Source organism: Melanostigma gelatinosum, assembly GCF_949748355.1.
Source record: "Melanostigma gelatinosum genome assembly, chromosome: 5".
NCBI lineage: Eukaryota > Metazoa > Chordata > Actinopteri > Perciformes > Zoarcidae > Melanostigma > Melanostigma gelatinosum.
Window position 1 is genome coordinate 20,611,616 of NC_136638.1, and position 26,652 is coordinate 20,638,267.

The 26,652-nt window shown below is 41.2% G+C and overlaps 3 protein-coding genes across 4 annotated transcripts; 2 read left to right on the forward strand and 1 right to left on the reverse strand.

Moving 5' to 3' along the window:
* Positions 1 to 674: 674 nt before the first annotated feature.
* Positions 675 to 9,604, forward strand: cul4b (cullin 4B). Its single transcript, XM_079268836.1, has 20 exons — positions 675 to 1,518; positions 2,120 to 2,235; positions 2,322 to 2,425; positions 2,553 to 2,622; positions 2,854 to 2,927; positions 3,021 to 3,183; positions 3,407 to 3,496; positions 5,017 to 5,099; positions 5,185 to 5,252; positions 5,419 to 5,537; positions 5,632 to 5,824; positions 5,929 to 6,033; positions 6,122 to 6,232; positions 6,504 to 6,589; positions 6,818 to 6,925; positions 7,028 to 7,141; positions 7,229 to 7,334; positions 7,427 to 7,599; positions 7,676 to 7,828; positions 8,473 to 9,604. The coding sequence occupies exons 1-20, from the start codon at positions 1,050 to 1,052 to the stop codon at positions 8,566 to 8,568; spliced, it is 2,601 nt and encodes an 866-aa protein (XP_079124962.1). The 5' UTR covers positions 675 to 1,049; the 3' UTR covers positions 8,569 to 9,604.
* Positions 9,605 to 9,846: 242 nt separating this feature from the next.
* On the forward strand, positions 9,847 to 18,454 carry lamp2 (lysosomal-associated membrane protein 2). 2 transcript variants are annotated; one of them, XM_079268975.1, is made up of 9 exons: positions 9,847 to 9,994; positions 11,333 to 11,448; positions 11,922 to 12,132; positions 12,225 to 12,386; positions 12,475 to 12,704; positions 12,824 to 12,931; positions 13,123 to 13,177; positions 13,281 to 13,451; positions 17,457 to 18,454. In XM_079268975.1, exons 1-9 carry the CDS (start codon positions 9,949 to 9,951, stop codon positions 17,597 to 17,599), a joined length of 1,242 nt encoding a protein of 413 aa, XP_079125101.1. In that variant the 5' UTR covers positions 9,847 to 9,948; the 3' UTR covers positions 17,600 to 18,454. The 2 variants fall into 2 exon arrangements, with proteins under 2 accessions (XP_079125101.1, XP_079125102.1); XM_079268976.1 differs by lacking the exon at positions 17,457 to 18,454 and adding an exon at positions 14,591 to 17,260.
* Positions 18,455 to 21,017: 2,563 nt separating this feature from the next.
* atp1b4 (ATPase Na+/K+ transporting subunit beta 4) lies at positions 21,018 to 26,342 on the reverse strand. The gene is made up of 9 exons (XM_079268494.1): positions 26,188 to 26,342; positions 25,941 to 26,009; positions 25,074 to 25,290; positions 23,421 to 23,549; positions 23,174 to 23,278; positions 22,621 to 22,820; positions 21,993 to 22,049; positions 21,809 to 21,901; positions 21,018 to 21,727 (listed from the first exon to the last, which is right to left on the reverse strand). The coding sequence occupies exons 2-9, from the start codon at positions 26,004 to 26,006 to the stop codon at positions 21,566 to 21,568; spliced, it is 1,029 nt and encodes a 342-aa protein (XP_079124620.1). The 5' UTR covers positions 26,007 to 26,009; positions 26,188 to 26,342; the 3' UTR covers positions 21,018 to 21,565.
* Between the last annotated feature and the right edge of the window lie 310 nt (positions 26,343 to 26,652).

A 26,652-nucleotide genomic window follows, 5' to 3' on the forward strand; every position in this document is an offset into this window, starting at 1 on the left:
CCTACATATTACTGTCAAATATATATTCTGCACACTGTTGGATGTATTCATATATACTGGATGTAACCACCCACTTCATGTTTATCCATTCAATATGTATTTATTTGCAACAAAACTGTAATGCAGAGGAAGAAATGGATCTAGATAGTGAAATAAATTAAAATATGGACACTGTGGAGATTTGAAAAAAATGCAAGTTATTGTTGTAAAATACTTTTATTACAAAAACAGATACAGAATAAGATACAAGACAATATACAAACATACAGTATAGTGCAATAATAAATGCAAATAATGTAAAGTAATGTAAAATATACACAGGTAATGTCAATAAATGTAAAGCGATAGACAGACAAACACACTTTATCTTATACTGTGTAAACTAGAAAATATTCATAACAGAGAAAATATCCATTCATATCTTAACTGAGCAACTTCCTTTATTCATTCATGTTTGGTGAATTGATGACCGTAAAAAAATGACATCAGCCCATGGCGTTGGCATGGCGCCATCTGGTGGCCAGAGCAGTTATAACACCGTAGTTTGTATAAAAAAACACGCTTGGGCAAAAAGTACTTTTTGTACAAAGTACTTCCGGTGGGGTCACCGACTATCTTTTATGAGCGATTTTTTCCCCCCGTGTTTACCAACGGCTGTTTTTAGTATCATGTGAGCCTATTTTTTTGCTGTTGCTACATTTATTCTGTGAATAATCATCGTTAACGACCGCTTCAGTTAACCGCTCTCACTGAACGACAGCACAACGCGGTTTGGACACGAGAGGCAAAAAGAGGAAGCAATAGCCAACCATCTTTCTTCTCCCTACAGCAATAACAAGAAAGAGACCAGGCTCGGTTCAAGTGGATCTGTGTAGTTTACACTTTCTTATCTGTTTTATACTGGATAAAATACTGGAGGGGGAAAGACTATATCCGCGTTAAGATAGATAACGTTAAAAGCTCGCGGACACTGAGCTCATCTCCCAGCAAGCCTGGAAGTTTCGCATCAGAAGACTTGACTGTTGAGAATTAGTATTCCCCGTTTTTTCATGTTTCCAACAGGTTTATCTTCCCCTAATCCCCCACCACCGCCAACCCAGGAGGCTAGAGCAGCGGCTACTGATGTCAAACCCGACAGCGGTAACATCACATCTCCGAAGAAGAGGAAAATAAACGGTTCAGAGAGGGACGACACTACCGACACCATCTCTTCTTCGCCTCTCAAGACCCTGAATTCCTCCTCTTCTTCTTCCTCCTCCTCCTCCTCTTCTCCCACGCCGCTGCACATCCAGAAGAAGTTGAGGTTTGACGATTCGGTGGATTTCATTGGACTGGATGTGAAAATGGCTGAGGAGGCAGCTGCTGCTGCCGCTGCTGCTGCTTCGTGCTCTAATAACAAAAGCAAAGCCCTGTTCCTGGGACACCATGCGAACGGACTGACGAAGCCCGCAGGCTCCGGCATCTTCTCCAACAGTAAACCCGGTGCCGCCAAGAAACTAGTCATCAAGAACTTCAAAGGTAGCAGATATACACTCTGGTGGAAGCTTCAAAACATTCACTGACGGCAGTAAACAAAGTCCCCATGCACTGTGGTTATAGGCATGGTCAGACTGGGACATGAGACCAGGTCTCTATCGTCTGTTCTTTAGTCCTGAAGGCTGCTTTTCCATTTTAAATACTAAAATATGATAAACGTAGCTGAGTCAGAGAGCAGTGAATGCTTCCACCATCACAGTTCAGTCAGAAGAAATGTAGACAGTAAATATGTTGGGGATGTTATCAATTAATTAAGTAGGGGCACTCATTGCTCATTAACACAACTAAAACGGTCCAAAGTAAAGTTCTTAAAATCCTTTTAGGAGTTTCGAATACGACTATAAAGAGGCTGAGACTTATTGAATATTATCAAATTTTAAATTTAGACAATATCATGTCTAACAACAAGATAATAGACTTCACCATCATCCCGCTATATTTGAATAAGTCATAAACACATGTTTTATGTTATCACTGGTTCCGCCGCAGCATTGTGGTCCAATGAGGTCAACTGCCTGTCGTCCAGGGCCTGCTTAAGTTCACAGTCTCATCACAGCCGTTTGTGTTTTTATTCCGCACACAGAAAAGCCCAAATTGCCCGAGAACTACACGCAGGAGACCTGGCAGAAGCTGAAGGAGGCGGTGGAGGCGATACAGAACAGCACTTCAATCAAGTACAATCTAGAGGAGCTCTATCAGGTATCACCACAGACCCGTTGGCCTCCCAGAGGAAGCTCGTCCGCAGAGAAAATGTCCTTTCTTGACTCTTTCTTTTGTCCCCTCAGGCTGTTGAGAACCTGTGCTCCCATAAGATATCTGCCAAGCTTTACAAGCAGCTGAGGGGCGTGTGTGAAGACCACATCAAGGCACAAATTGATCAATTCAGAGAATATCCTTCACAGTTTCTACTCATCTTCAATTTCTATCCCGTGGATCTTTACTTGCTTTTGTATATCTCAGTGTTTATCATGCAGTCGTGTTGCAGTAAAGCTCTTTTTCCTTAACACTGTTCATACGGATGCCCTGGACAGTGTGCTTTTCCTAAAGAAAATTGACAAGTGCTGGCAGGATCACTGCAGACAAATGGTACGTTTTATAACTTCAATAAGTCATTGTTGTATCCCTTGAAAGTGTTGACGCAGCCTCTCTTTCCATGCGGTTTGTTTGTTAAATGGTTGTTCCACTGTTTTAGTATTGTACTTGTTGGGTTACTTGAGAGAGAGATATCCTGAAATGTATTGTGAAGTCAAGATCAGACTTATTTTGTGAAATCGTCAGTAGTGCTGCTTTCTAACTGTGATTGTTTGTTTTTCACAGATCATGATTAGGAGTATATTTTTGTTTTTGGACCGCACCTATGTTTTACAAAATTCAATGCTGCCATCGATCTGGTGAGTGATCCCTGATGTCGGCTAGTGTGAGACTGATTTCTGTTTTAGTTTTTTTAAAGTGGGTGTTTTAAACAAGCGTGCTCTGGTCTGCAGGGACATGGGCCTGGAGCTGTTCAGGTTCTACATCATCAGTGACCCGAAGGTCCAGAGTAAAACCATCGACGGGATTCTGCTGCTCATCGAGAGGGAGCGAAACGGGGAGGCGATAGACCGCAGCCTGCTGAGGAGCCTGCTGAGCATGCTCTCCGACCTGCAGGTAACCGAGCATGTACCGTTTAAATGATTGTTTTAATAACGGTCCACACATGAGCGTCATCTGGCGTGAGTCTGTATCTGAACGCCTGCATCTTTGTCCTGTACTACGAAAAAAGTGTGGCTGTGTTGTTCGTGATCATCACCCGCACAGGGGTTTGATGAGTTGTCAGCTTCTTTTTGACAAATGGCTTTAATGAAACCTGCGTTCTCTCCGTCCCTGACAGATTTATCAGGACTCCTTTGAGCAACGCTTTTTGGAGGAAACCAATCGGCTGTATGCTGCAGAGGGACAGAGGCTGATGCAGGAGAGAGAGGTGATTTATGGGACCCTTAAACTCTGGGCTAGTTTGTTATTCCAGTGAATACCTGGTCAAAGATGGGCAATCTGATTACACGGTACATGTTCTGTTCAGGGCCCGTTTGAATATGTAAGCATTAAAAAAACTTGCAACATTAGTTTTATTTTATTTTAGTTCCTTCAGAATAAAACAGAAAGGACTCACTGTTTTGTGTTCATGTTGAAAACAAACAAAAGCGATTCAAACACAACATGAAGTCCATCACAAAAGAACAGAAACGCCAGCGCGTCTGTCAGAATGCAGCACAGGCTCAATAAATGCTGCGTTTGGACTGAAGGTTTTCTTTTATCTCTGCTGGAAAAGCGTTTGCTTTTAAAGCAGTTTGTTTACTTACTGACGCACTGGATTGAGACACATTTTCACTCTTTACCGTCTCAGCGCAGGGCTTGATGTTTTCCTTCAGGTTGTCAAAACATTTAGTTTGCGAATGTGAAAGTGAAATGTTTATTTCTGAGATACTGTGGGTTCAGGGATTTTTGAGACGGCTAAATTAAAACTTAGAGGTTCAACTCTACATACTTAGACTGTACTATACACAGTTCAGATTTAGCTGATCAAATGGATAGCTTCTTAAATCTTGATACTAAAAAATACAACACATGAATTCATTACCTGATCAATCAAACAACAAAACTCTTGTCGAGTCCAACTGTGATAAAAACATTTACTTAATCATAGATGGACAGTTTATATAATACTTACATGTAGTACTTCTCCTTGTTACTCGTGTTCTTGCGTTCTAACGTGGAGCGATACTCGTCTCCCAGGTGGTTGTGGTTGTAAAGGCTGCTCTGATTCCTGTCCAGGTTTTTACACTCAGTTTATTAGAAACACATGGATAACGGTCCTGCAACAAGTCCGACCTTCATGAACATCATAATGTTCAGTTTTTGTTGTAGCTGTTTTAGAACGCCGTCGAGTCCATTTATCCCCATTTCTATCGATGCGGATAGGCTCCATACATCTGAGGGACATCTCTCTGTATGATGAAATACAGTTTAACCGCATCACAAACTACCTCTGAAATGATCATACAGTCGAATCGCCGTCTGTTTTATTACACTGCATTATGACAAACAGGCAACTGAGTGTACACTGTATCTTACTGTTACCTTGAGGATTTTAGTGTAGCTAACCCTGAATTAATGTGTTTTATTTACTTGATTTTACTTCAATTATCTCTTTATTTTTATTACCTTTTTTTTATAAAATTAGTTTTATCTATTTTATGCTGGTCCTGATAATGTCTTTCGTTATCTATAAGTTCCTCATTTGATTTTTAATTGTCTATTTTAATTTGCTGCTCTATGTGAAATACTGTTAAAGCCGGGTCATTAAGAATGCAGCTGTATTGGAGAAAAAGCTCTTAAGGCGCATATGAAATGTTGTTTTAGTTGTTGGAAGCTCGACAGCATATTTAAAGTAGTAGATATTAACAGATCACAATATGCTTTCCCCTCTTTTTCTTCTTCTAGGTACCAGAATATCTCCATCATGTCAGCAAGCGCTTGGAGGAGGAGGCAGACCGAGTCATCACATATCTAGACCAGAGCACACAGTGAGTGGTAGACTGTAGTTATTAGTTTGCTGTTTAACGCTGTAACCTGAGCTTTATTTTTATTTTTTCTTAATCCCCCGCTCAGAAAACCGCTCATTGCTACTGTGGAGAAGCAGCTGCTGGGTGAACATCTCACAGCTACTCTGCAAAAAGGTACACGGCAGTAAATACTTCTTGTAAATATACACATGAGTCACTTTACATGTCTGGAACGCATCGGTATCTTATCTATGCCGCCTGCCAGACGACACACTCAAGTCGTGAGATAAAAGCAGCTTGAACTCTGACCTCTTGACTCTCTGTCGTTCGGACCTTCCAGGGCTGACTCACCTGCTGGATGAGAACAGAATTCAGGATCTGTCTCTTCTCCATCAGCTCTTCAGTCGAGTGCGAGGAGGCGTTCAGGTTCTCCTGCAGCACTGGATAGAGTACATAAAGGTATGACCTCAGTAACAGCGATACAGGTCTGAAGATGACGCTCTCGGGCTTTTGTTTCGCATATTCTGTTGCTAACTGTCGTTTGACCAACTAGGCTTTTGGAAGCACAATCGTAATCAATCCAGAAAAAGACAAAACGATGGTGCAAGAGTTGCTCGACTTCAAGGACAAGGTGGATCACGTCATCGACATCTGCTTCATGAAGAACGAGAAGTTTGTCAACGCCATGAAGGAGGCTTTCGAAACATTCATCAACAAGCGGCCAAATAAACCTGCAGAGCTCATAGGTCAGTGAGCATCCCCCCCCCCATTCATAACTGCTACTCCGTCAGCAAAAAATATACAACAGCATCTAATCTTAATGTGACATAAATGTGCTTTTTATTTACAGCAAAACACGTGGATTCAAAGCTAAGGGCGGGAAACAAAGAAGCAACAGATGAAGAGCTGGAGAAGATGCTGGATAAGATCATGATCATCTTTAGATTCATCTATGGTAATAATATTTACGATCTCACTGCTTTCAGTTTAGGAGCCCCTCCCCCCCTCTCTGTTCTTAATATAATAATGTGTTGTCATTTTAGGAAAAGATGTTTTTGAGGCCTTTTACAAAAAGGATCTGGCCAAGAGGTTGCTGGTTGGAAAAAGCGCCTCTGTGGATGCTGAAAAATCGATGTTGTCAAAGCTGAAACATGGTGAGTTTAATCCTCAGAGTCACTTCTTTACAAAATCCCTGAAGTACCTCACAGAAAGGGAATCCTCACCCTGAATTTGGGCTGTCACGATATCTGATTTGTATTACCCTGGTCAAAATAATTCACAGCAACAATATTATTGGGTGTATGTGTGTGTGTGTGTGTTATTAACATGATATCAATATTTCATTTCTTATTGCCAACAGCATTATATTGGGACACCCCTAACCCTGAATACACATTGACTTGTGACCTTTTGGTGTTTCCTCAGAATGTGGAGCAGCGTTCACCAGCAAACTGGAGGGGATGTTCAAGGACATGGAGCTTTCTAAAGACATCATGGTGCAGTTCAAACAGGTCAGTCACTTGTGAACGTTGTATTTGATGCAATGAGATGATGCGTACGGCAGTTTAGTTTTCACACAGACAGGCGCGCTACGTGAACAATGCAGCTCCCTCGTTCGTTTCAGTGTGCCCTCTGTGTTCACACAGTAGGGATCCAGAAACAGAAGGCTGCTGACTAAAAAGCAGAATCATTAAGTATGGCAGGTGGATATCACATGTGTGTCATTTGTGTTTCTGTAGTATATGCAGTGCCAAAACATTCCCGGCAACATTGAGCTGACGGTGAACATCCTGACGATGGGCTACTGGCCGACCTATGTCCCGATGGAAGTGCACCTGCCTTCTGAGGTTAGTGCTGTGCAAACAGAGAAAACTGTGCTGTTTTTACAACCTGCCATGCAATAAATGTGCCGAGTGTTGCTTTGTAACGCCTCCGTTATCCTCGTTCAGATGGTGCGACTGCAGGAGATCTTCAAGACCTTCTACCTGGGCAAACACAGCGGCAGGAAGCTGCAGTGGCAATCGACACTCGGCCATTGTGTCTTAAAAGCTGAATTTAAGGAGGTAGATGACGAATAAGAGAATGCTCTGGTGTGTTTCCACTGAATACAGCATCATGTTAATTGTGTTCTTTGATTTTTGTTACAAAAGGGCAAGAAGGAGCTGCAGGTGTCGCTCTTCCAAACACTCGTGCTGCTGATGTTCAACGAAGGAGAGGAGTTCACCCTGGAGGAGATCAAACTGGCGACAGGAATAGGTTTGTGTGATCACATCAAAGTTTGGTTGTCAAGCACTCATTAAGCAGCACCACTGATCTAAAAACACTGTTTGTGTCTGTTTGGTTTACAGAAGACAGTGAACTGCGCAGGACTCTGCAGTCACTAGCTTGTGGAAAAGCACGCGTCCTCACCAAAATCCCCAAAAGCAAAGACGTGGAGGACGGGGACAAGTTTTCTTGCAATGATGACTTCAAACACAAGCTCTTCAGGATCAAAATAAACCAGATCCAGATGAAAGAGACGGTATGATAATATCTTGCAGTAGTTTCCTCACTTAAAGGTTTTGGTGATTTATTTTAACTAGTTGTTTTCCTCACAGGTGGAGGAGCAAGCCAGTACCACGGAAAGGGTGTTTCAGGATCGTCAGTATCAGATCGACGCCGCCATCGTGCGGATCATGAAGATGAGGAAGACTCTGAGCCATAATCTCTTGATGTCTGAAGTGTACAACCAGCTCAAATTCCCCGTCAAGGTTATTAAAACAACACTGAATCGCTTTATTTCATTGATTTATATTAGTATATGAGCAAGGGTTACTTTGTTAATTTGATACTGGGTTTTTGAGAGTCAATACTTATATTTGAGAGTTTAAAAAATCCTTAAGAATTTTGACCACAATATGCACTTAGCGGAACATTTTAAAGTTAAATATTTTTCAGTTTATGTGCTCTACAAACTGTGACACTGTTTCTAAATTTGCTTAGACATATATTTGGAATTTCTATAATGCTATTTCTTGTTATTTATCGAGCGACAACTACGTCAATATCTGCATTCTGTAATATTGCATGAAATCTCGATAAGTACAGACTGTTTGATTAATATTTCACAGAAGCACCTTCCTGCCAACAAGTTACCGCCGCCATTAGCTGACAGTACTCTGTGTGAATAAGTTGACTTTTGACAAAGCTACCGGGATAAGATCTAAACTGGCTTGTGTAAGAAAGACTTAGTAAGTTACATTTAGTAAGTTAAGACTTGGTGAGTTACCCTGTGCATGTCACATGCCATGAATCTGCTGTTCACTGCGATTACCTCACACCTCGAAGTATAAAAATAACCAGAAATGTTGGCATGTGCCTCGTGTGTTGACCTCTCTGTCCTCCTCCCTTGCAGCCTGCTGACTTGAAGAAGAGGATAGAGTCTCTCATTGACAGGGACTATATGGAGCGTGACAAGGAGAACCCCAACCAGTACAACTACGTGGCTTAGAGAAAGAAAAAGTGACTGAGAAAAAGAGATGCAGATGGTCCATTCAGGCTGAGGTCTGAATGGTCTCTACGATCGGTCTCTAAAAATGTTTGCTCCAATGGATGTTAACCATTATCATCTTCAACCCAGAGACCGACAAGTGAATGGATACGGCTCCACAGGATTTCTGTCAGGGGTCTTGTGATCCTGTGGACTGCATGCCCATTGAAAAGAAAATATTGTCCATATTTCTCAGTACCTCTGAGAGAGTCGGGCTACCGTGAACTCACAAAGAAGACACACAGATGTTGTCCCGTTTGCTCTTTTTTTTCTTCTTTTTTTTAAATAATGGAGAGGAAAAATATTTATTTTCAAACTTAGATTCTTCTTTGTCCATAGTTTAATCAACATGCTCTTTGTTATCAAGTCACTTTTCATCATTTTGTTGCTGACACACTTAACAATGCTCTAAATGTACCACAAGTTGGGACAGAAAAAGGATCAAAAGATTAAACCGATGCTTGTTTCTGCAGTCGGTGTCCAGTGTGGGACTGTTAGACTAACATTCATAGTAGGGAATTAACAATTTGGGGAATATCTGTGTCAAATGTGTGAACCTGCAGCAAAGTTTTTACCATTTTTAAGGCCTGATAAAGCTGTGATCGTGAACATACAAAGCGTTCAAAGCTGTGTTTGTGCTAAAAATAAAATAAAGAAAAAGGAGCACTTCTTTTCTTATAGGGTGTATTCAAGCTGCTAAAACACTTCAGTTGTACAAGAATATGCATTTAAGTTTCTCATTTGTTCTGTCTTTGTACATACTTCACAAAAGTGACCATTTAAAATGATCTCATCTGACAGTCAACTGGTTTTTTGTTAACCCTTAGAAAGTATTCTAAAAGCACAATGAGATCAGAGGCCCCATCTTCCCTGGTTTCATACCACGTACACACTATATTTTTTTTGTATGTCTCTGTGGGGCTTGCAGGCCTTGATGAAAAGTGGGGTTGATGGGAGAGGATTGCCTCAACACATGAGGGAAAATATGATTGATTAGACATGCCATTGTTTGTATGAGTCTGTTAGATTTATTGCTTCAGATTAAAACAACTGTTTCAATGGGGGGTTTCTTTTAGTCATTATTGATTTTCATCATATATCACTGTCTTGTATGAAAGCAGGAAGCCCTTAAATATACACATTCTCGTGAGCCTTGGAAGTCCAATACTGAAGTACATAAAATAGAGACTACCTCCTTCTGGTCTGAGACCGTCCCTGTCATATGACTTCCATTTCCTGGTACAGTCGGCTGAGCTCCATATACCGAACACCGCTGACTGAGCGATACTATCGGGTTATTTATCTCTCCTGTGGCTGACGCTCCAAAAATATTGCGCGATCATGTATCGATATGCGTCATCTGTTCTATTCCTCGCCTCTGTATTCGGTATGTATCATCACCTTCAATTTGTCTTTAACGTTAAATCAAATGCGTAAAAAGTGAGAGAAAAAAATCTGTTTCTGTGAAGTGACGCGATTGCCGATAAACTTATGGGACACTACGGGCCTGGTGCTTTGGGCTCAGGCTAAATGCTGCTCTGAGAGAATACAAATGCATATATATATATGTCTTAGTTGCCTGTTAATTTTATAGACGTGTTTTTTTTAGGGTGAATTTACTGTACAGGCCTTAAAAGGAACCCGTTGTCTGCTGTTTGTTCGAGTCGTGATGTTTTGCTAAAGCAGCTAGCTTGATCACCAGTTACCTACGTCATCAACATTAAATTATAACTCTGTTAAATCACCGTATGCAGCTCAAGAAGCTACAGTCAGCTTACAGTCAGCTAGCACCTGTTAGCACGTGACAGAACAACCAGAACATATAATAAACGTTAGTGTTAAGCTAGCGTTCTGTGACGTAGCTAGTTAGCAGACTAGCTAACCTAAGCTAATTAAGAGCTATACGACGTTAGTTTCACAAAATGAATACATTAAGAATCCAAAGCAACGGACAATAACCGCCATCACTTTAAACAAGAGCACATTTTTTGTTTCAGATGAACGTTTTAAATGAGGAATCCACTCTGAATTATTCTGTTGATGCTAGTTGTTACATTTATGCTAGCTACTTGATCCGATGTGCTAACTGACAAAATGTTATATTTTGCTTATAGTTCTGTTGTTTTCCTCGATATCTCTAATATTCTCAAATGCTGACAGATACATGGTGTGACACATAAGGTTATGTGACCTTGTGAAGGCTTTCAGTTATATTTTCACTGCAAATGTTTTATTGTATCACATAATCCATTTTGTTGCTTTATACATGTAAACGGGATTATAGCAGCCAACTATTGTTGAGTTGATGACAAACCATGTATTAAATCTGAATGGACCCTGGCCTTGCTTCTGTTAATAGTAAACAATTTATCAAAGCCTGTAGAAATGTACAGGGCTTTGTTGCAGTTATGGCTTCATTTTTAGTCTTCTGTCATTTAGAATATTACAGAAGTGTTCTCATCTTGTCCAATTCAGTGAACCTGGGGTCATGTAATTGTTGCGTATGTCAGAAATAGCTCTTAAATACGCTTATCTGACAGGTAAACATTGATATTCCAAGGCTTTAAATAGCTGTGTGCTATCATTTTACAGCCTGGAACTAGGTTTTTTTCACATTGAATTAAAAATATATATTTTTTGTGAAGACAGGGATCTATTAATTTCCAACTGGGCTAATAATTAATTAGAATAAGGATAATACAGTCATTTTCCTTTTTCCTTTCAGCGTTCCAGCTGTCACACAGCGCTGAGGTGACTGTCAAAGACAAAGACAACAACTTATGCCTCTATGCCAATCTAATGGTCAACTTCTCAGTCTCCTATGATGTAGCTGACAATAAGGTGAGTGTCTGGTCTTAGTCACAATAAGCTCTACTATGACCGGCTGTGTTTGTTATATGTATTACATCAGGCTGTTAGTTTAACAACCTAGCAAAGCAGCGCCCTTCTTATCAGCCTCAACAGCGTGACTATCTGACAACTCACGTGGAAGCAAAGGTCATCATGGAAAGGGGAAATGAGGGGAGTCCCTACAAAGCAAATATATTCTTGCAATTCAGCATTTCAGTTCGTGAGTTTTCCTGATCCATATCCTGCGCTTGTTATGTCCTGTGAGTTGTGCTATAGAGAGCAGTTCACAGAAATGCATTGAAATGTTCTCGCCTGTGCTTATAAGTAATGGATCTGTCATATCAGTCCTATTAGAATACAGTTAGTGCCATGTTTACAGGGGAAATGTGAAATTAACTTTTTAACAGTTTTACATCATACTTGTATAAGGATGTTTAATAAGCTTACACTCTGCTCTCTTTTAGCGTGAAACAGCGATGTTTGAACTTCCTGGTAATGTCACAACAGATGGAAGTGCATGTGATAACACAAGCTCAACGTTGAAGCTCAATTTTGGCGAAGGACACTCCTGGAGTGTGAACTTTACCATCAAAGGAAAAACGTACCAGGCTGACATCATCACCTTCTCCTACAACCTCAGTGACACAGCCGTCTTCCCCAAATCTGCAGTTAATGGTAACTTCTACACCTCATAGTGCAAACAAAAAAGCACACACATTATTGAAAGGCCTTTTACTGATGCTGACATGTTTTGGAATTTCTTTCAGACACCTTAACTGTCAATGTGAAGCCTCAGATCGCCGATGTCGTCGTGGACACCTGCTACTCATGCAAGAGTAAAGACACGATTGAGGCTGAGTCAGTCAATCAGACGCTGTGGAACGTGCTCATACAGGCTTTTGTCATTAACAACAGCACAAGTGAAAACAGTAAGTGCAGATGCAGCGTCACATCTCATCCGGCCTGTAATACATCTCGCCTCTTCTCTCTACATTCATCGTCTATTCTCTCCCACAGTTACTTCTTGTGCTGCTGACGTACCCATAACCCCTGTTACCCCGACCACTCATCCCACCACGACTACCCCTGCGGCTCCTGTTACAAACTCTTCCACTGCCCCTCCGCCTACCCCGACCCCCACCCTCCCCACGCCCACCACTGGGGAGTACAGCATCAAGCCTGATGAAAACAGCACAGTCTGCCTGAAGGCCAACTTTGGGCTGCGGATCAGTGTCAACAGCATAGAGGTATGTTCATAAATGCAGTCTTATAATGTTGCAATCTTGTTTTACAGATTATAAACAAATTATCTTCCATAGTACTGTTGATGATTTTATTCCCTTCTCTTCCTTTTTAATGTCCCAAGATGAACTTTGAGCCCAATGGGACAACAAGCTCTGGCTCATGCGGAGTCAACAGCAGTCAGCTGGTGTTGACGTCCAACGCAATGACGATCATGCTCACTTTCGCCAATGTAAGTTTGATGAACCTCCCTCGTCAAGTTTTCTCAGTGTTTAAAGGATTGTAACCTGGAATTTTCTATATTTTGACAATATGTCAGGCAGTTGAACGGTCACTGGTTATGACAAATACACCAAGATCAGCTTCACACCAATTTATGTTATTTTGATGCAGTTTTTCTGTTTCTCTTTTTCCGTCTGACAGGACTCAAAGAAATTCCACCTCCATGCTCTGAACGTCACCGGAAAGACGAGCTCTGGTAATTTAGTAGAATCATATCTACCACAAAGACCCGGAACCACACTGAGGAGCAAGCTAATGTTGAGTTTCTTTTCTTGTTTTATCCGTGTGTTTCTTTCAAGGTGTGGCGTTTTCTGAAGCGAACACCAACCTGAGTCTGTGGGAGGCGCCTGTCGGCAGCTCCTACATGTGCAACAAGGAGCAGAACTACACCATCACCGGCCTGCTCGCCCTCTACACCTTCGATCTTCGCGTTCAGCCTTTCGGAGTCAATAAGGGTGTTTTCAGTACAGGTAGGTTATTCTTTAATGTCTCTTAAAACAGACCCGCACCAAAGTGTTTCATGTGTAGAGGCTGATGACTGTTAAGGCTGTAACGAGCAAGACGGTCTTTGCTGTGTTTGAAGCAACAACGTGGATTATGTTGTTTGTTCCAGCACTAAGGCTGGGTGTCATTTGAAAATTGGTACCGACAGTATTACTCAGTTAAAAGTTTATTTCTCGTCTCATAATATGATCAGACAATGTTTTTAATGCAATTTATTTTCCCAAAGGACATCATTTAAGGTCACAAGTTTAAAATATGTATTCAATTTGATAGTCTATTTAACAGTATAAACAAGTGTTAATTTGATAAGATTGTAAGTTACCACAATTGACAATCACTTTTTAAAATGTACAATTTTACAGTGATCGACAGCACTGACATGATTCTGTTTTGCAGTTGAAAAATAAGTCACAGACTGCTGCCACCCAGCCTTCATAATAACTAGTTCTGTTTTACTTCACGTTCTCCTAACAACCAAGGGAACATGTTTTAATTCTAAACGTTTAAAATGAGTGGTCCTCAACGAGGGGTGTCACGAATTCAATTCTAAATCAGCAATCGATCAAATTGAGTTCATTAAAACCATCAACACTTCAAAGACAGCGTAGCTTAGCAGTAGCCTGCATCTGCACATTGAGACACCACGGCCACTGACGGGAGAATCGTGTCACCCCTAATCTCAACGTTTTGGGCTTGCGATAGTGTATAGTCTTTCATAATTAGAAAAAAAATAGACATCATTTTGACCCCCGTCAGATTTTTAGCTTGGGTCACCTTGAGGAGTCCTGAGAGTTTTTAACCACTGGTTTAAATCCTAAGAAGAGACAATCCTATTTCTAATCAAGCCCATCCCAGGCTACTGTGCAGCTTCATGATCACTCCCAAATTCATGCACAAATGACCTCCTGCAGCATGTCTTCATTGATATGAAGTGCATCTACCATCATCCCAAAGATGTCCATTCAAATGAGCACAGTGTTACGAGACAAAAATTAAGTGTTTTGGCACAGCTGGTGGCAAATAATGTGCTGTCCTGCTGCTGTCCTGCTGTTGTTAATCAGAAAATCACTGTTCTCCCTGTTGACATAACTCTTTTTATCTGCAGCCCATGAATGTTCACTGGATGACACCAGCATCTTAATCCCAATCATTGTTGGCGCTGCACTGGCTGGCTTGATTCTCATTGTCGTGATCGCTTACGTGATTGGTCGAAGAAAGACTTATGTTGGATATCAGACCCTTTAAATCCAGTTTGCAATCAATATCCGGGGGGTTCCCAAGCCTGGTCCTTGGGTTTCATGTGCAATTGTTTAATTGGCAAATAACTTGACAAGAGCCAAAATCTAAACTAAAGTCTCAAAAAAGCAAACATGAGATGCATTATTGAAGTTACTGGTCATTATGAGACATGAAATGCACAAGGCGCATTTTTTGAATTGCAGTTTCCTCAAAGGTTTTTAATGATCCTATAATAAGGAGTAAAGATGGAGGGTTGGTGTTTTTGTCAAGGACCAAACTTGTCTACCCCCAATGCTTGTTTCTTTTTTGTTGTTTTCTGGATGTCTTGTCGTCCTTTTGTCATTGTGTTTTTTAGTTAATGAGCAAGTGCAACATCCACACAACCTTTTTGTTTTACATTTATGTGATCATAATCACAGGAAAGGTGACTCAATATATAGAGTTTCTGTACATGTGAGGTACACTCTTACATATACAAACGCCGCTGGACATTAGTCTTTAGCAGGAGATTTGTAGCAATTCAAATCGGTTGCTGAAGGATCCTGCACTTGCTCTGCCGACATTACCTTTTTGTTTCCACTTGTTTCATCTTTGTGCACATTTTGGTTTTTCATTTCATTATGGTCTGACTGTTCATCCACATAATTATTTACCTTATAAAAGAGAAATCATTTTCAGCAGCCTTTCAGCTTTCTTTCTTTCTTCCCAGAAAGTCATTGACAAGGATGAAGGTCTATTCCACTCGGAAAGTAGTCGAGGGAAATGTGCTTCAGCCGATGTTTTCCCCTGTAGAGCAGGAGAAACATTGGCCTGATTATGAGGCTCAAATCCTATTAAGAATGTGGCATCAAAGTGTTGTTTAAACATAAATAGACCTTTACTGATGGAGGACATTTCGGTGTCTAGGTGTAACTAATGACGCTAACGATGTCTCGTTTACATTAAGGTGTAACGGTTCAGGACTTCTCCTGCTGTACGATGTCCAAATGTCTGCTATTTTTAAAGGTCTCTTACATTTGCACACGCAGAGAATAAACCAGATAAGAAACATTAACTGTTTTCTTTCTCACACAACCAATTTTGGCATTAGGTTTAGAAAAGGGAGAGTTCTGTTGTGTCGATATTCTCTTTTCTGAGGACATTTACATGTGAATGCACTAAGACACTCTTTAAATGTCTGCATTATGTTGAGGCTGTTGTCACATTATCTCACCTGTGTGTCGGTGTGGGGACGTTAAAGCCCCTGAAAACATTGTATTAACGCAAATGAACAAAGAAAATATAGAAAAATGTCCTTAAGTATTTATAGTTTAACATTTTGAAAACATATTATTTGCTTTCTTGCTGAGCGTTTGATCCGAATATTGTGTTGGATATGAAGCTTCAGCCAGGAGACAGTTGAGCTTCGCACGAAGACTGGAAACGCTGTCCAAACGAAACATGGCATCAGAGGCGCCTACCAGCACCTCTGATGCTCACCTAGCATGTTCTATCATGTTGGTTTGATCTTCTCATCTAACGCTCAGAAAGAAAGGACAAAAATCACTCCTTTTTCTTTCAAAAATCACTCCTTTTTTTCAAAAAGCTCCTCTTCTGGGTGTGTTTGTTCAACAGTGCTGGCAAAGAACAAACAACCCCAAAACCCGTCGTCACATTTTGATTCCAAAATTGCTGAAAAAAACAAACCAATCAATCCTGTGAAACAGACATTGTTTTCATGTAGCAAGAAGCTGAAAGCAGGTTTTCACGGGAGCTTTTAGGTCAGGGAAATAGTGCAGCTTGTATCAGGGATGGAGTCAAGCCCCAGAATGTGTATTTCTGTAATGATAGAAACCAATGTTACACATGGTAGTTGCTGTGTCTTGTTGCTTAATTAGTGTTGTGTACTGTTATCCTTGTTCCAACGATTCAAGACTGGAGCAAAGCAGGCAGCAAACTGCACTGAATATGAGTAGAGATAGTTGCGTTTTGAATTAAGTTGCTAAAGGAATTTGCTTTCCCAGTTACATTTCACGTGTGTTGAATAGCTCCAAATCAAATATGGGCTTTGATTTTTGCTTATAATTGTTGCCGTCTTGTTTATTTCAGCTTTGTACAAACTCGGTTGCCTTCATTATAAAGATGGGTTTTTGCAGCACTGGTGTAGACATTTGTGTTTCTCAACCGTAATCTCTTTTGTTCTCAATAAATCACCTTTAACAGGTTTATCATCATGACAGCTGTGCCTTGCTTAATGATAAATGTCTCGTTTGTTCATTCAATAACTCTCTTATACGGCTAAGAACCCTTTTCTGGTTGGTTTTCCTTCATTATTTGAGAACATTGCACACCAGTGTTCAGTAAAGGGAATTTGTGCTGCAAGACCAATCGTGACAACGATAAATTAATGTCTGTTATGTGGATAGAAAGGATTTCATCTCCATGCGCTCGCGCTGTTAGCTATAATAGATTCGATTTCAAAGTGTGTGTGACAGACTGTGGAGCTTTTTAGCCTTTTTAAGATTCATGGAAATAAAAAATGTGTTTCTGCCCTGGACACCCGAGTAAACGTTTATTCTTTTCAAAACTGTTGCTGCTTTCAATACTTCTTGAAGTCGGTTAGCGGGCTACGCCTTGAAGTCAGTTAGCGGGCTACGCCTTTCTTTCAGCCGTTCATGCCTCAACTAGTAATATTTACTTTAACACTTCTTTCCTAAGACATTCACCTCTCTGCTCTCTTCACCCCCGTCTAGCTGAGGATTGCCAGGCCGATGCGGAGAACTTCATTGTTCCCATAGCTGTGGGAGTTGCCCTGCTTGTTCTCATTCTTATCGTTCTGCTGGCCTACTTCATCGGGAGAAAGAGAAACATGGCCTCCAGCTACGAGACTTTATAATTAACCTTTCCTCGTTTAGATCTTAACGCTCTTCAAAGGATAGTCAGTGAATTGCTATATTTTGACTAAAAATTATCAACGTGTTGTATTGACATTTCCATGTAGTGTTTAGTGCTGACTCTTTTCGTAAAGCGATAATTTGATATTTTGGGAAATTTGCAAGAATTGGATGACAAAAATTTAAACAAGTCTTCTTGAATATGAAGATGTAGCCGCTTAGCTTAGCAAAACGACTTGAAACGGGTGGACACAGCTAGCCTAAAGCTGTTATAACCTATTTGTTTCACACTTGCATACTTAATTTAATGAAACCGCTCTTCGAGACTTATTTGACTTATTTGACTGAGTGGATCAAAGTGATAACATAAAGAATACTTATAAAGATGCTGCAGACATTTTTCTTTTAATTTACTTTTTGCACATTTCCCAAAGTCTGACTATTTCTTTTAAGAATTTCCTTTGCTCGTCCTGCATGACATTAATGTTCACAAACGCCAATCAGTAATAACATCTTGAGTGATTTCCTTTGTTGTGCCTTTGGAATATTTCATCACCCTTTCCTCTGGTCTTAAACTTTCTGTAGGTTCTGATCTCTGTTCTTGCCGCTCTGCCTCTTTTCTCTCCAACTCTTTGTGGACTGTAAACATCCCAAATCCTTCTCTTTAAGTAACATTGTTCCAGCTGACTAAAACCACTAACCTGCTGTCTGTCTCCTCTCTGTTTCTGTTTCTGTGGGTCTGTCAGCTGAGGAATGCTACCTGGACTCTGATTTGAGCTTTTTGGTGCCCATTGCGGTGGGGGTGGCGCTCAGCTTCCTAATCATCCTTGTGCTTATCTCTTACCTGATTGGTCGGAGGAAGAGTCGTACTGGCTACCAGTCCGTATAATCCAACCCTGCTGCTTCTGCCTCTCGCACCCTTTTCAACCCTCACAGCTCTTTAAAAAAAAACAACCTTCCCTGCCCGTCAGTGCATCGAAAGCATCCCAAATTTCCTGCTAATTTCTGTTTGCCTAAAAATAACCTTTAGCTTATTTCTCGTACACAGTTTAAAATTGACCCCACCCCCTCCCAGCGGGTTCCTTTTGTTTTTTGCTTCAATGCCAACAACTAAATCGAGTTCCAAAACATTTATGATCAATATTGCATCGTTTGATTGTCGACTGCATGTTTTGAAAATTAAATTGATGGCTGTGAGCAGCCGCCCACCTCCTCCCACCCCAGAGAGGCCTTTTCCCCTCTCGCTCTCTGTGCTGTATAATAGTATATGTGTAAATTACTCTCTTGTATAGAATGAATGACATTGCTTTTTGATGACGTGAATGTAACGAGCAAGCTCCACTGTTGTCATTCACATCCCAGATGCCACTCTTCTTGCGTTGTATTAACCTTCATGTGAAATAAATGAACGCCTAAAGGAATTGCTCCCTTTTGCACAAATAGTCAGTGAATTGTAGTTTGATGAAAGGGACACTAACTACGACACTTTACCAGCATTGGGACCAGTTTATTTCTGTTTTTTTGTGGGGAATGTGTATTGTTCCATGTTTCCGTCACCGTCATTAGGAAGATTTATTTTTCTTGAAATGTACACTTCTCTTAAAAGATTTACACTCGAGTGTTTGGTGAATCAATGATCGTGTTGTTCCCATGTGATCTCAAAAAGGTTAACAATTCTGTCACCAGGATCAAATTTGGTTGCATGTACCACTTCTTCCTGCACTACCCTTCATGCGACAGCACAGTAACATCGGCGGTAATATTTAAGTCACGTCATTTCATTTCCACGACCCTCGGTCCCGTTCATTCGATCGCTCCCCTCCCGACAGTTCCGTGCCTTGGTTTTGTGCACCTCCTGAGTTGCTCGCTTGAAGCGTGTCTCCATCTGAGGAAGAATGTGATATGATGAGCTTGTTTAACACAAGTGGGGAACAAATTAAATGAAGTTTCGTTCTTGTTTTGTGTCACTGTCATTCTTTTAGCGGCTCTGCTTTTAGTGCGACGTTGCCAGAAGCTTGTGGGTCTTGTGACGAAGCTGAATTCAAAGGTTAACGGCTCTAAACTAAACACTCACTTGGCTGAGGGAACTGCTGTGATTGCTCTAAATGTCTGTTCAACTTTGATCAACTTTTTACAACCAGGGGCATGACTCTCACGCCAACTATTACTGGCATTCAGGCAGTGATGCAATTTTACACAGAGGTCACACCAGTGGATGAAGGCTCAAGTCTAGTTTGATGAACATAATCAGTGTTTTGTTACATTTAGCTTTCCTTCCTTACAGTTTGGTGTCCTTGAAATATTTTTTACATTTCTTCTGTCATTATAAAACTCATGTTAGAAAGGTTTTGAAGTGTCGTAACCCTTTTCTTTGCCTGCACTTCTGAAGTAAATACAGAGTTGACCACAATGTGGTTTTGTTGGTTGATCCTCCACTTTGGTCCGGACTGAAACATCTCAACTGTCGAATGGATTGGTACAAAATGTACCGGTAATACAAATACTCATGTTCACCATGAGCTTCACATGTTTTGAGTGAAATGTCTCAACAACATATCTTCTTATGACACATTCAGGAAATGTACATTTCCTTCGGTCAATATGTTGAAATCACCCACCTACAGCTTAAAGCCGACTGATGTTTTACTTCTTGAAACCTACGCCCTCAAATTTGCAGGCAAGGCCGTTTTCTCATGGCTGTAGATTCTTTGCTTCTTTTTTTTTTTTACAACCAGTGAGGATATATTTCATGTTGTCTAAGTTATGGGAGAGACATGAGCTATATATGTTCCCTTTGTTAGACCTAAAGTAGTCTGTTAGACCTCTCATAAATAAACTGTTAAACTCCAGTAACAGAAACACAATACAATACAAATACATTGTATTTAACCATATTTTATGCAATTCCTAATGTGTAATTTTCTGTAGCAGACTTATGAAGCGTGTCATCAGTTCAAGGTTATAAAATTGGTCAACGACTGGATTTTCACATTTATTTACCTCCAAAAGAATGTAAAGTTTAACCGCAACCATCACTAAATTATACTATTTGTAGAGTTTTACTGAAAGTGAAAGAGTTGAGATGCGTACAGGCATTGTAAAAGTTGATGTGGAAGAAAACTTACAGTACATACCAGAATATTGTATTTATTATAAGAACTATAATAGGAATAAATACAACATTGATACCATGTTTAGTAGCAAAGTTCAGACAGAGATTAATACGATCATAAAACAGTTATTTTTTAAATGGTACAGACCTTTCACAAACTATTTCACATCAGTATTCTCTTTATTGATCAGTCTTGTGTAGTATTTCATTTTCAAAAGCAAATGTTTTTACAAAAGAAGGCAAGAAGTGGCTTGTGATGCTTTATCATAAATGTATATTACTGCTCTATTCAACAAAAATATAGTAAGTGTATTTGCAGTCATTTAATATGTCTTTTTTTTTTACTGTGTAAGTACAGTACAAGTCCTGCTTTCAGTGTTTGCATGATAGATAATTCTTACAATGTACATGTTTGAAAAATATAATTCAAAACAAATTAGTACACATTGTCTCACAAAACCATGATCTAACCCGATACACCAATAGTGCTAAACGTCTAGTAATGTTTTAAGTCATAATTGGATTTGCATAGTCATAAATGCTAACTATTGGGCAGAGTGTAATTTAGTTTGATTAATCTTGCTAATCATTACAAAGTATCAGGAATTGTAACTCACTCTATGACACTGGTGCTGTGCTCAGCGATGTTTGTTGTGGGTGCCAGTAGCACGCTCAGGGTACAAAGATACGACAGAAACACAAGAGGAAATATCGACTTCTTGAGGAATTTTAAAAGATGAGGAGAGCGGGATTACATATTTCATGGAAAATAATGGTTCATTACTCGTAATTTTTTCTTGTATATTTCCCTGCCTCGTTGTCACGGGAGCATCCTGCTGGCAGCGATATCTTTGCTTTACGCTCCGACATCCAAGAAGAAGGTCACACTGCCCAGGGAGCGGTCAGTGGGTGAGTCGTTGATGATGCCCTTTCCATTCAGTTTGCATTGGACTTGGATGTGAGCGTCGTACTGCGTTAATGCAAAGCGCACAGCCACCACCGGTGCAGAGTAGTTTGCCTGAGACAGAAGTGACGCAACAGATGTTATTTCATATTTGAATAAAATTGTGGCGATCACAAAGATGAAACTCTCACTCACATGTCTGGACTTCCCATAGTATGGATAGTACTTCAGGTCAAAAAAGCTTTTAGGGAAAAATTGGACTTCTCCCAAAGCTTCTGGAGGTCCTTTCTGAAAGAGGAAGAAGTTATCTTTTGTGGCATTTTCAGAATTTATCGCTTTGATAGTGTTACAAGCAAGAGTGTGTTGATGATTAATGTACCTTAACTCCACAAGTCACGTTCACTGGTTTGCCCTGGCCAGGTAAGTAACCAAGAATCTATTGAAAAGTAAGAACAGTAAGAAACAAACAAAGTTCTCTTTAACGCCTATTTCGGTTCTATATGTTGGTCTTCAAACTGAACTCCCATGGATGTTTGCCTGACAAAGACTTTGTAGGTCAAAATGTTGCATAAATACAAATGTTGGTAGTTTGCAAATGGCAGTGTGTGGTCAGCCTCTCATTTTCCTTTGTATGATATTTTTGTTGGATGTGCACACTATCCACCTTCCTTGGTTCAACTCCAGCAAGATAATGTCTTTATACATAAATAATACAAATTACAAGCAAAGATTTTAATTCTGACGTGTATTAAACAAATATATGAGAATGTGATTCTGCATAAGATGTCATTCAAAATGTTAACCAAGACTAAAAGTAGTGCACAAGTGGCTTCACGTATGTTCATCCTTCCACTGAAATGGCCACAAGATGTCACTCAATGATTAAACCATGAGCTTCAACAGTCCGGTAACACACTGTGTTCCTGCTGTTTTATGTCCCCTCTTTTGTTTGTACATTTAAAGGCACACTGTGTCACAGGTTTTGGGGTGACCGATGCTCGTCTTACCCGGTTCATTCGAAGGAGGATGCATGGCCTTCCCAGAGAATAGCCATAGTTGGGGTCCTGCAGCCCCGAACAGTCACCCAACCAGGACCTCCTGAACTCACACGCTTTCCGCTCTGCGCTCTCCTCCAAGTCGTCCTGCATGAAGTATCTGTCGTGTGTGCAACGAATATTCTTCTTCTGCTGAGGACCATCGTTATATGCTGAAAATGGAGAGTAGGGAGAAAGAGGCAGAGGGGCGTGGGGGGGGGGGAGAGGAGGGCATAAATAAACCCTTGCTACAGCAATACCCTGCCAGACTCAAGCCTCTGATTAAGGAAGCTCAACAAAAGCAGGGTGAGAAAAAAAAGAACGAATTGAATGGCTGCACTCTGCCCACAAAGAGGCTTCCCTTCCCAGCATGCCCTGCAAGAACCAAATGGAAAAAGGGGACAAAGGTAGTGAAGATGAGGATTAACTCGTTGCATGCCCGCTTAATTTCAAAAAAACTCAACAACCTCATCTGACCCCCTCAACTTTTACCTTTTATCATCCCTCACAATTGCCACAGACTCACGTTTTAGATATTCATCCATAGCCCTTGCGTACTTCTTCCAGGACTTGCGATCAGTGGCGTTGAAGATGATGTCATGGCCTTCTAGGTGTGGGGCCATCGTCATACCTGCCAGTGGAGACCCAGAGACAGTCAACTGTGCTGAGACTCAAGTAGAAGCAGGAGACGGAAGGACAGTGGAGCAGAGAGACGAGAGGAAAGTGACAGCGGAGGATGCGGTGGAGTGGTTTGAGTTTGGGGGTTTATTTACCTGGTGGCATCACTCTATCATTGAAGGTTGGATGGTAGGGACTAATAGACCACATGAGGCAAAACATACAGCCACCAAACATGGCTGCGAGAAACGAATAAAGTACAGCGTAGAAGAGGAGGATGAGGCCTGGAAGAGGAGTGAAAAAAGAGCTATTAGGATGAATATTTCTGATGCAGTATTTGCACAAAAGTGTCTTGCATAACAGTTGGTGCATTGCTCAACAAACCTCTGATATGAGTTGAGAAGGACAATGACCCACAATGAATTTCCTCTTTTGCTCAGACTGTGTCGTCTGTCTGGGCTCCAGCTACTATCCTTCATCAGGACGGTCACTAATTAGTTTACTCATACAAAAGCACCGTCCTGCCCTCATGTCTGGACTCTAAATAACTCAAAATAACTAGAAGTTCTGGTGTACAATTCACCATAGTGAGCTAATGTGAGAACTACGTAACAAGCCCAAGAACAATTTTCAATTAACAGTCCATTAGCAACTAATCAAGCCAAACGTGCCCTAAATTAAATGGCTTTTGCTGTGCGGGCAATTTCACAGGGGACTAGCTACAGCCAGCCTTGCGTCCCTGGAGCCACAAAGGCCTTTCTGTTTGAGCTCAGTGAGAATTCTCCCAGCTGTCCTTTCACTCAGGAACACAGTGAACCTCCGGTTGCCATCGTAGTGAAGGTCTTTTGCAGCCATAGAGGCCTGGCCAGCTCCAAGGAGCCCCAATCACCCCACTCTTGTATTGTGTCCCCTGTTACACACCCGTCTCACAGGACACACAGCACAGACTTCAACGCAGAGCCTTTCTTCATCGGACACATGAGCCTATCCACAAGTGTGCGCACTCTGGTTTTGTAGCCGAAGCGAGCTCTCGGCTCTGCCCAGGATCCGGCATGTCAGCTCATGCGAGTAACACACACTTTCCTTGGATATTTTCTCTACAATCAGTGGGATCATGTTTGCCATTGTGTACAGTGAAGCTGAGGGAGGGGCTCAACAGCGTCACATGGCAGCCACCCTGGAATACCAAAAGGATGCTCCATCATCATTGACTCAACAAACTCATCCAGTCTGTTGCTTCTGCCAAATAAAGTGAGCTCTATAGATAATACAACAACAAAAAAGGGGGAGAGCATCTCTACGTGTTTAACTGCAAACGAGGGGCCTTGAGCATGTTAAGTTCAGCAATGAGGTCACCGAGGCTTTGGGAAAGAGGCTGTGGAGAGCATGGTAAGATGTAGAGGAATGTGATTTCTGGCCAATGCGAGGCCCGGGACAGTGAGCTCCCGCTGGGGATGTGTCCCCAGGCAGTCTGTTTTTGTCGGGCCACTCTGAATTGTCCATGCACCTATGTAAACATTGAGCATAAGGACACACACACACACACACTCACAGCACAGTGAGCAGAGTCACTGGACTGGAGAGACATTTCTAACCCCCTACAACTATCCCTGAGTGCATCTTATGAAGACATTCGAACAATGTGTCTGCTCTTGTTGAAGACGATTCAAACTGTATTTGTAAGCATCAGACATTAGATCTGTAATGATTGGACACATGCATTAAAAAATAAAATACTTTTGCATTAATCCAAACATTCCCCCGTCATATCCCAACAACATAGAACTTTATCTTCATCGTCAACTCACTCCAGCTCTTCCCGGAGCGACCCATGAATTCCTTGGTCTCTGCATTCCACAAGTATGTCTTAATGTCGTCTATTTTCTGGTAGAGCGTCCTCTCGGGTAACGGCCTGCGCTTCCATCTCTCAAAGTTCAGGTCTTCCTGCTCTAGAGGCTGGTGCTCGGCCAACTCCTCCTGCTCTTCCTCCAACTCCTGGCCATGTTTGAGTATCACTTTGTGAGGCTGGTGGAAAGAAGAAGGAGAGAAAAAGCCCTCACCACACATATTCTTAACTGCTAAGTTCTGCAGTCAACCTATTTTCTTTTCAAATCGTTGCAGGAAAAAAATGGCATGCCTTCTGATCCGAGTATGACAGACGATATAAACTGCCAGCGAGTGCTCTGCATATTAATGAACATCGCACTGATGGTCCTGTCCCCTGTTTCTGCAAATTATAAACCCGCTGGTGACCTCTCTGGCACTCGTTGGGAGAGCTGACCTCCTCTGAGTGGACCCTCCTGCTTGGAGCAGCAGCTGGAGACAGCAGAGCTGGAGGGTCACTCTGACAGCCAGATGTTACTCACTGACTCTCAGCATCCACGGGCCAGGACACACAGATCCCATGAACCACAGGACGCTTGAAAGTGTCACCAAAAAGTCACTTCATTTGGGAAAGTTTCGCTTTTAAAAGAATCTGCTGTTAAATGTTTAAAATGCTGTTATTAGCTTTAAATCTTGTGCCAATAAAACCACTTGATTCCTGACTTTATAACAACTGGGTTTTTCATGAAAGATCTATCAACTCCATTGTAAGATGCCTTAATTACCGCATCTGCTTCAGTGAATAAAGTGATTATAAAATGTTATGTTTTCTATCGAATATCAGCACTTACAAGACCTGGTGGATGGTTTTTAAGGAGCTTCACTTCAGCTCCTCCCTCTGTGGAACTGGGCTCCATATTCTTCACAGAAGGAAAAGGTACTTGTTAAACCAATCATATCAATGCCATTGGTTGAAAGCGTCACTTCTTTACATCTGCAATCTTGTCAAGTTCAACATTTGCACAACAATGCCAAGTCATATAACTTACTCTGCAATCAGACAACACAATGAATTTCAATTTGAAAAATCTGACATACCTGTAGTTTTCTTTGCAATAGAAACGCGTCGTGTCGAAAGCCCTCTTGACCCCCAGAGTAAAAAAAGAATGTTTGTCAAAAAGTGTTTGGGGATTTCATTAGAAAGTTTTAGGCATGCAAAGGGGACCAGGTGGGGAGAACCTCCTGCAACTAAGCGCGCATCATGGTGAATGAACGCTGGACAGAGAAAAACTGGGGGTGGGATACAAAGTGTTTTTTTGGAGACGTTTTGGCAGCGGCATGGCCCACGCCACTGCATTCAGTACACGTACACCATCAGTCTGCTGAGCTGGGCTAAGACTGAAGCAAACCATGAATACAATATTTATGGCGTATTCCAACACAATACACTGTTGTCAATCACTGCCTGACTGCACACTGTACGTGCACATGGATAGTCGTACAATCAACGTTTTTTAGAAAATGTATATTTCTTGATGATTAATATTGATCGGGCATATATTT